This window comes from Aureococcus anophagefferens (genome assembly GCF_000186865.1).
Source record: "Aureococcus anophagefferens unplaced genomic scaffold AURANscaffold_8, whole genome shotgun sequence".
NCBI lineage: Eukaryota > Pelagophyceae > Pelagomonadales > Pelagomonadaceae > Aureococcus > Aureococcus anophagefferens.
In genome coordinates this window covers 1,114,253-1,123,774 of record NW_008705568.1, presented here as the reverse complement: position 1 = coordinate 1,123,774, position 9,522 = coordinate 1,114,253, and the positions used below count along the sequence as shown (strand labels likewise).

At 71.5% G+C, this 9,522-nt stretch overlaps 1 protein-coding gene across 1 annotated transcript; it reads right to left on the bottom strand.

The window, feature by feature from the left end:
• Positions 1 to 652: 652 nt before the first annotated feature.
• Positions 653 to 9,217, bottom strand: AURANDRAFT_63928 (hypothetical protein; the record flags this gene model as incomplete). Its single annotated transcript, XM_009038325.1, has 4 exons — positions 653 to 2,681; positions 3,004 to 4,626; positions 5,649 to 8,192; positions 8,508 to 9,217. The coding sequence occupies 4 exons, from the start codon at positions 9,215 to 9,217 to the stop codon at positions 653 to 655; spliced, it is 6,906 nt and encodes a 2,301-aa protein (XP_009036573.1).
• Positions 9,218 to 9,522: the final 305 nt, after the last annotated feature.

Sequence of the window (9,522 nt, the reverse complement as noted above, 5' to 3'; positions counted from 1 at the left end):
CGAGAACTTCTGCGAGCCCATGGTCGCGGAGCGCGGCGGGTCGCCGCTGCGCGCGCGGACCATGGGCGCGCGGGGGTTGGGCATCCCCGGCGAGGCCGCGCACACGACGTCGGGCTTCATCTGCCTCGACGTCGCGGGCGTCGTGGCGGATCCCACGGAGGTGACGAAGAAGCCGCCGTCCCCCGCGACGATCGACGCCGTCGCCTTCTCCGCGGCGCCCGTCTGCGCCGAGGCGACGCGCGCGTCGAAGACGTGCCTCGCCGCCCAGTACGCGGGCCGCTGCCCGGACCGCGCGCCGCCCGCGAAGGGGGCCACGCTGCGCGCGGGCGATTTGGACTTGGCGGGCGACGGCGACGTGTCGCGCCAGGAGCTCGGCGTCTTCCTCGCGCAGGCCGCGGCCTTCTACGGCGCGTTGCCCGACGACGCGTCCTACGACGATCTGAAGGCCTGGGTCCAGGCGGAGCTCAGCGCGATCTGGCCGCCCGGCGGGCCCCAGATGTCCCACTACGCGCTCGACCGCGCGCTCGCGAACCGCGCGTCGTCCTGGACGCCGCCGGCGCCGCCGAAGAAGAAGAAGGCCGCCGAACTTTAATGGGGTTTGAACGCTCCTTCGGCGTCGCCCGGGGGGCTTCGGGGGGGGTATCGCCGGGACTCAGCCCTGGAACTCGTGGCCGAAGGCGCGGTCGTGGAGCCGTCGCTTCTCCTTGTCTTGCATGAAGTGCTCGATGGACGTTTCGGCGCCGTCGACGTGGGCCAACGGCGACGCCGCGTCGTCGCCCTGCCAGGCCTTGCCGAACGCGCGGTCGTGGAGCTTGCGCTTCGACTCGTCGGTCATGTAGTGCTCGATGGACGTGTCGCCGTGGGCCTGGGGCTTGTCCTCGTCCGGGTCCTGCCAGGACTTGCCGAAGGCGCGGTCGTGGAGCTTGCGCTTCGCCTCGTTCTGCATGAAGTGGCCCACGGAGTGGTCGCCGGCGTCGGCGCGCGCCGCGTCGAGGGGGTTGACGAGGTCGCCCTGCCACTCGTGGCCAAAGGCCCGGTCGTGCATCTTGCGCCGCGCCGAGTCGTGCATGAAGTGCTCCACCTCCTTCGTGACGCCCTCGTCGCAGTCCAGCGCCGCGGGCTCGGGCTTGGGAGGAAACGCGGCGTCGTGGAGCTCCCGGCGCATCTTCTCCGGGTCCGGCGCCTCGATGACCGCGCGGCCCGGCCGCTGGAAGACGGGGGTCGCCGCGGGCTTGAGGGGCGCCCGCGGCTTGGGCTCCGGCGGCGCCCGGGGCTCGGCCGGCGCGGCCGCGGCGGCGGCCGGCGGCTTCGCGACGGGGAACACGGGCTCCTTCGCGGGCCCCGGCGACCGCCGCGGGTCCGCGGCGACCTCCGGCTCCGGGTCGGACCCGTGGAGGGGGCGGTCCTTGAACATGGGCGGCGGCGCCGCGGCCGCGGGCACCGCGGGCTCGGGCGGCGGCAGCGCGAAGGCGACGGCGTCGTCGGCCGCGGCGGCCCGGTTCCAGGGGTGCGCGGGCGCCGCGGGCTTGGCGGGCTCGGCGTAGGCCTCCTCGGCCTCGGCGGCGCCCGGGTCCCACTCCTTGCCGAAGGCGCGGTCGTGGAGGCGCCGCTTCTCCTTGTCGGACATGAAGTGCTTCACGGAGTGGTCCGCGGCGTCGCCGTCGACGTGGTCCAGCGGCGACGCGGCGCCCGGGTCGCCCAGGAACTCGTGCCCGAAGGCCCGGTCGTGGATGCGCCGCTTCTCCTTGTCGTCCATGAAGTGCTTCACGGAGTGGTCCGCGCCGTCGGCCGCGATCCACTCGGGCTTCGCGTCCGGGTCCTGCCACGCCTTCCCAAAGGCGCGGTCGTGGAGCTTGCGCTTCGCGTCGTCGTGCATGAAGTGGCTCACGGAGTGGTCGCCGCCCGCCTCGCGGGCGGCGTCCAGGGGGTTGACGACGTCGCCGTCCCACTCCTTGCCGAACGCGCGGTCGTGGAGCTTCCGCTTCTCCTTGTCGGACATGAAGTGCTTCACGGAGTGGTCGCCGCCGTCCCGCTTCGCCTCGTCCAGCGGCGACGCGAGGTCGCCCTGCCACTCGTGGCCGAAGGCGCGGTCGTGGATCTTGCGCATGGCCGGGTTCTTCATGAAGTGCTTCACCTCCTCCGTGGGGCCGCCGTCGAAGCGCACGGACTTTTGCGAGTCGGAGGTCTTGGGCGGCACGCGCTTCGCGGCCTCGCGGCCCTCGGCCTCGACGGCGGCGGCCGTCGTCTCCGCCTCGAAGGCCGGGTCCGCCGTGATCCGTAGCGTCGGCGACGCGGCGGGCGGCTCCGGCGGCACGTAGCGGGACGCGCCGTCCGGCGCGAGGTCGACGCCGCCGCGGCGCTCGACCTCCGCCGCGGGCCGTAAAGGGCCGAAGCCGCCCTTGCGCAACCGGCCCTCGAGCATGCTCTGGGACAGGCCCGTCGTCAGGTACATGGCGTCGTTCGTGCCGCCGGGCGCGCCCGCGTTGCCCGCCGCGCCCGTCGCGCCGAGCACGCGGCGGCCGTTCTTCGCCGCCTCGCTCTCGCGGCGCTTGCGGGACGCGCGCTCCGCCGCCTTGATGAGGTTCGCCGTCGTCGGCGGCACGGGCCGCCCGAAGGCGCTGGGCGGGGGCGGCTGGTACCAGCCCCCGTAGGCGCTCGACGCCGTCTGCCAGCGGTCGAACCTAGAGGCGGTGGGGGTCGTGCGGGGGCCGCGCGGCGCGAAAGCGGCGGACGCGGGACGCGCGCGTCGTGACGGAGAACGCGACGGGCTCCATGACGGAGTACAACAGATCGAAGCTCTCAGAGTGAGCACGAGAATCGTTTCTCCTCTATCATCTTAAGATATTGGATTTTTAGTGAACCACACGTTGACTCGTGTACATGTCCTGCCGCACGATGGACAGCACAAGTGACAGGAACCCCGCCCGACGAATTCGCCTCGCCGCCTCTCGAGTGACGCGATGTGGGCGCTTACGTGGCGACGGCGCGGCGGCGCCCCCCTACTCGTTCTCGGGCTCGGCCTTGGGCGGCGGCGGGCGCATGTCCCAGACCTTGTGGTCCGCGCGGTCCTCCGGGAGGTTGCCGTCGTTGGCCGTGCCCGGGGACCAGTCGATGAAGCCCATGCCGCTCTTGCGGAGGCGGTCGAAGAGGATGTCCTTGCCCGCGAGGCCCGCGCCGAGCATGCCGCCGCGCACGGAGCAGGGCCCGGACCGGAGCTCCGGCGCGGAGCAGGCCATGGTGAGCGCGGTCTCGACGCACATGCGCGCGGTCTCGAAGTAGCCGTCGCGGCCCTTGATGGACCAGCAGAGCTTCTTCCCGGAGTCGGAGATGGCGACCATGTGGTACAGCGAGTAGACGCCGATCTCGAAGAGCTCGTCGAGCGGCGGCCCTTCGCCCGCGCCGTAGTACTTGCCCTCCGCGCGGAGCCGCTCCTCCTCGGCCTTGGTGGACGTCGACCCCTTCTTGAACTGCTTCGCCGTGGACTCGTCGGGCATGAGCGCGTAGACCGTGAAGTTGAGCTCGGGCCCGTACCAGAAGCCCATGTCCGGCCCGCCGACGAGCATGTTGTGGAGCATGTTCGACCGGCGGACGACGCGCGTCTCGAAGAAGGCGTAGACGTGGGGCGCGACCCAGGACTTGACCACGGGGTCCCGGAAGACCTTGGTCAGCACCTTGTCCTGGTCCTCCTCGCGCGACCCGTCCTGGACCTTGCCGCCGAGCGCAAAGGGGTTCATCATCACGGACCGCACCCACTTGTCGCCCGTGGACATGGCCGCGCGCGTGCTCAGCGTGCCGCCGGAAGAGCCCACGGTGCCCTCGTTCTCCTGGTACATGGACACGTACCCGTGGAGCTTCTTGATTTCCGCGCCGCCGTCGACCTCGCGCATCTTCTGCGCCATCATGTAGGCCATGATGTCGGGCAACCCGCCCGCGTAGGCCGCCGACGGCACGATGTAGACGCCCGCGTCGCGCGCCAGGTCGTGGAACTGTAAAATTTTGGCGCTCCAGGGGATCTCGCCACTGACGTCGCAGTAGTCCGTGTCGTAGTGGATGCAGGCCTCGACGAGCCGCTCGCCGCCCGTGAGCATGAAGGGCCCCGCGATGTTGCCCACGACGCAGCAGTTCGCCACGAGATTCTCCACCTCGAAGGGGTTGTCCATGTTGCACTTGAGGCAGTCCGCGTTCGCCCACTTCGTGCCCCCCAGAATCTTGTCGCGCATGGCCACGACCTTGCGGAGCGTGCGCCCCGCGAAGGCCACCTCGAAGTCGTCGAGGCACTCGCGCTTGATGTACTCCATGACCAGCGACCCCGTGTAGCCCGACACGCCGTAGAAGATGATCTTGTATTTCCGGTCCGCGCGCGGCGGCGCCTCGACTAAATACTCCTGGAAGAACTCGTCGTAGGCCTGCTCGGGCAGGTTGTCCAGGTTGTCGTACATCCACGGCACGTCGCCGTCGAAGAACTTCTCCGCGAGCCGCTCCTCCATGTTCGGCCGGCTGTAGATCTCGTCGAGGAAGCAGCCCCGCACGCTCTGCTCGTCGCGCTTCGGGTCGTCCTTGAAGTAGGTCATCTTCAGCGGGTCGTTGGCGCCGGGGTCCATGTCCTTCGACACCTCCTCCATGTACCTGCGGTCGTGGGCGCGGGCGCTCGTTTTGGGGGGGTCGCCGCGCGCGGGCGCTCGTTCTCTTCTCTCGTTTTTTTTTCGGTCCGTCGCGCGCGGGCGCGCGTATGGCGGCGCCGCGGCGCGCTCATCCCAGTCCGGGCCCGAGATCTTGACCGACATGGCTGCGAGTCGCTGACGATGAGCAGCCCAGGAGTCGGAAAGCAATCGTGTGACAGTCGCGGCAAACTCGAAATCGATGCACGTTGCACGGCAACATCTCCCGTGGAGCCCTTCCGGGCATTCCACGCGATGCAGCCCAAGCAAAGCAGTCATCGATCCTGCAGGCCTGCAGCCCTGCACGGCATCTTTTGTCGCTAGCAGTGTTACAATAAGACATGGGCGGCGCCGTGACGACCTACGCGCACATGCGCGAGCTGGAGCACGAGCTCGACGAGGCGCACGCGGAGCAGGCGGCCCAGCACCGCGCCGAGACCGAGGCGCACGACGAGCGCATCGCCGCGGAGCGCCGCGCGCGGGCGAAGATCGACGTGAAGGCCCTGCGCGCCTGCCACGCGCGCATGAAGCGGCTCTCGAAGGCCGGCGCGCTCTGGGGCGCGGCCACGGCGACGCCCGAGTCGGCGAAGCTGTTCCGCGAGTGGTTCCTGGCCGTCAACGGCACGCGCACGCGCGGGAGGACGCTGTCGTTCCGGACGTTCAAGTGGGCGCTCCAGGCCACGGGCGACCGCAACCCCCAGCGCATCGAGGCGGCCTTCCGCGTGCTCGACGAGGACGACGACGGCCACGTCGACTTCGAGGAGTTCGCGGAGCGCATCCCGGCGTACTACGAGCTGCTCCAGGCGAAGCCGGGGAAGCCCCACGTCTTCAAGCCGCCGGCCGCGAAGAAGGCGCACCACTTCGTCCCCGAGCACGTCAAGGCCGCGCGGCGGAAGGCGCGGACCCTCCACCCGTGGCAGATCGCGGGGAAGTCGGAACGCGCGAAGAGCGAGGAGGAGTTTAGGGCGGCGCCACCTAAGTAGAGCTCACGGAAGGACGTTGCGCGGCGAGTGCTGGATCTTCCCGCGGGGCACCTTGAACTCGTCGCGGGGCCCGCTCTTCTTCCGGCGGAGCGGCGCCTTCCGCGGCGCCGGCGCGGCGGCGGGCTCGTCGGGGATCACCGCGAACTCGTCGTCGTCGGCCGCGGCGGCGTCCTTGGCCGGCGAGATCTTCGCCGCCTCCATGGCCTCCGTGTAGTCCTGCATCATCGACTCGTACTTGGCGCGCGTCGCGAACGCGTCCGGGTCGTCGTCGAGGTCGACGTTGACGGGCAGCGCGTCCGCGTCCGCGAGGGCCGCGGCGAGGGGCACGGCCGGGTCGTCCATGTCCACGGGCGACGGGTCGAAGGTCTTGGGGGACGACGGCTTGCGCGGCGTGAGGTGGTCCTCGAGGACCTTTGCGAGGTTCGGCGGCAGGGGCGGCACCGCCGGCGGCGCCTCGGGCGCGGGGTCCGTGGCCAGCGACCGCAGCAGCGCCGCGTCGGCCTTGCGCGACGCCTCGGCGTAGCCCGCGCCCTCGTCGTCGCTCGAGTCGCTGCCCGAGTCCTCGCGGATCATCTCGTCGACGCGCGCCTTCCACGTCTTTGCGTCGTCGAGCGCCGAATCCGCGGCGTCGCGCCGGTCCATGTCCGCGGCGGCGTCGGCCTGGAACTGCTCGTCGAAGGACGGCGGCGGCGGCGGCGCGCCGTCGGCGGGCCCGGGCTTCGAGCTTCTTTCGGGGGACCGCGCGGGCGACGGCCGCGGGGCGTCCGCGGGCCGCGCGGGCCGCCCGAACGACAGCGCGCGCTCCAAGCTGTTGAGCTTCTTCGCGAGCTCCGGCGCCTGGGGCGGCTTCGGGAGCATGGCGTTCGGCTCCGCGCCGCGCCGCTTGCGCAGCGTCCGCGGCGACTGCGCGTCGTCGTCCTTGTACATGAGCTTCATCTCCTTCACCTCGAGTTCGCGCAGCGTGCCGCGGACGCCCGCGAGCCGCCGCCGGAAGGCCGCGACCCGCGCGTCCGTGTCGTCCATGGGCTCGAGGCGCTCGAGCGTCTTCGTGTGGTGCGTCGCCAGGGGCTTGATCGCCGGCGCCGCCGTCGGCAGCGGCGCGGACGCGTCGTCGTCGCCGCCGTCGCCGTCGGCCGACGGCTGCTCCACGCGCAGGTCGTCGAGGACCTCGAGCTTCGCGAAGGCGCGGGCGCAGAGGAGCGCCCAGCCCGGCGCGCCCGCGGCGGCCGTGCAGGGCCGGCTCGCGCCGGACGTGCCCGGCCGCGCGCTTCCGGGCCGCGCGGATCCCGGACGCGCGGATCCCGGCCGCGCGGACCCCGGCCTCCCGCCCCCCGGCGTCTTCGGCCGGCCGCCCGCGCGGCTCGACGGCCGCTGCCAGGGTTTCGCCTCGTCCTCCGCCGCGGCCTTGGGCGTCATGGCGCTGCGGATGTCGGCCGTCGCGGTGGACGTCGCGCAGGGATTGCCCGCGAGGTGGAGCTCGACCAAACCCCGGAGCTTCACAAGCGCCTCGACGACGGCCGAGATGTCGTCGAGGCGGTTCCCGCCGACGTTGAGCACGTCGAGGTTCGGCGCGACGGCCGCGAGCGCGCCCAGGTCGGCGACGCGGTTTTCGGAGACGTCGAGCTCGACGAGCCCCGCGAACTTCGGGAGCGCCTGGGTCGACGCGAGGTGGTTCCGCGCGAGCACGAGCGTCTTCAGGTTGTGGAAGGCCTTCAGCCCGTCCAGGGGGCCGCGCCTCGCGCGCGCGCGGCCGTCCGCGGGGCCCGCGGGCGGCCGCCGCGCGCCCGGCGCCTTCCGCCGGTTCTTCATCTTCCGCTGGATGCCGCTGAGCATGCGCGCGGGCACGGGGTTCAGGCCCTCGCCCGGCGCGTCCGTCGACTCGTCGTCGGCCTCGGGGTTGTCCGCCGGCGCGGCGGCGTCGAGGGCGACGGAGCCGATCTCGTTGTCGCCGAGCCGCAATTCGGCGAGCGTCGCGCGGCAGCCCTCGAGAGCCCCCAGCGGCACGGCCGTGAGGCCGTTGCGCGACATGTCGAGCTCCGTGAGGCTCCCGAGGCTCGCGAGGCCCGCGAAGGACGCGAGGGCGTTGCCGCTCAGGTCCAGCGACGTCAGCGCCGCGCAGCCCGCCAACCCCGGCCCGACGGATCCGCTGAGCCGGCACCGGTCGAGGCGCAGCGTCTTCAGGCTCCGCAACCCGCCCAGGGTCCGCGGCGCCTCCTCGAGCAGGTTGTCCTGGAGGTAGAGCGCCTCGAGCTCCTTGCAGACGCCGACGTCGTCCGCGTCGTCGATGCGGTTCGTGCCCGCGCGGAGCTCCCTCAGGTGGCGCACGCCCACGAGGTTCCGCAGGTTCGTCAGCCGGTTGTTCGTCACGTCGAGGGTCCGCAGGCGCGGCACGTCGCTCAGATCGTAAATGTCCTCGAGGTGGAGGTTCGCCGCCTCGAGGACGTAGGCCTTCTCCGGCTCGAGGATGCCGTTCATTTCCATGAGCTGGAGCACGCGGTCCGAGTCGAGGACGTGGCGCGCGACGCGCTTGATGCCCTTGTGGAACGTCGGGCTGCCGTCCTTCTTACTCGGCGACGTCTGCGGGGACACCATGGCGCCGCCCCTCCCGCGCCGGCGGTCCCGCCGATGGTCGTTGGCTCGACGACACACGGTTTTTGCGACCTCGGGGCAGCCCAGCATATCCGTCGAGTTGAAGGCCCCACCTTGAAGTGAAAAAAAGAACGTCCGCGCTTCGGCCGCGGCGCCGCCGGAACCTCCCCACGGAGACGCGCCGCGCTCCACGCGTTTATGTGCGCCGCGCCCACAACAACAGAGGCCTCAGTAGCCGAAGATGGCCGCGCGCGTGTCGTCGGAGAGCTGGTTCGACTTCTTGAGGCCCTCGCGCTTCGAGAGGGCGTAGCCGTAGCAGTCGACGGTCTGCTGGGCCGTGAGCGGGTCGGCGCCGCACTTGGCCGCGCCCGGCAACGCGTCGACGTGGGCGACCTTGATCGCGCGGCCGCGGAAGTGCTTGAAGCGGTCGACCTTGCCCATCATCATCTCCGCGTCGAGCCCCCGGTTCCGCAGCGTCGTCCGGGGCACCGTCGACGGCGGCTTCGGGAGCGGCACCTGCTTGACGTGGTCGTCGCGCGCGTGTCGCCGCATGTTGTCGTACTGGAGGTGCGACGCGTCGTAGCAGTTCCGCGCCTCGTACTTCTCGTCGTCCGTGAGCGGCGGCGCCGCGCGCTTCTTCTTCTGGCGCGTCTTCGGCGGCATGCCCAGGGGGAAGATGGTCACGGCGGCCTCCGTCTTGTTCGTGCGGACCTTGTGGTCGTCGTAGGCGCGCATGTTCTCCATGAAGAAGGAGAGCGAGTCGTTCGGCGCGTCGCCGACGGCCGGCGCGATGACGGCGTACTCGTCCTTGCGCGCGTTGCACGTCGGGTCGTGGCCCGTCGCGTCGGCGAAGCCCGCGCCCATGGCGAAGGGCGCGACTTCGAAGAGGGGCTTGTTCGGGTGCCGCCGGTAGCGGCTCTGGCACTGGCGCTGGAGGTCCTGGCCCTCGATGTCCGTCCCGTAGGGGCAGGCCACGCGCCCGGGCATGGCTCGGGGAGACGCCGGCGTCGAGCACGTCGAGGCGGCGGCGGCGGCGCGCGGGACGCTGCCCAAGGTCCAGGCCCAGCGCCCGACGTTTTGCAGCTAATTTCAACTTGGGATGCACAAAATAAATCTTCAACCTTACGCTCACCATTGGGTCCATGTTGGGGCTGCCCCGACGCCGAAACGGGAGGGCTCTCTCCTGAGCAATGGAGGCACCGGTGGCGAAGCAGCCGTCGGCGCCCAAGGACAAGGGCCCCAAGGGCCGGGGGCGGGGCAAGGGCAAGAGCCCGCGCCAGCAGCAGGCCGTC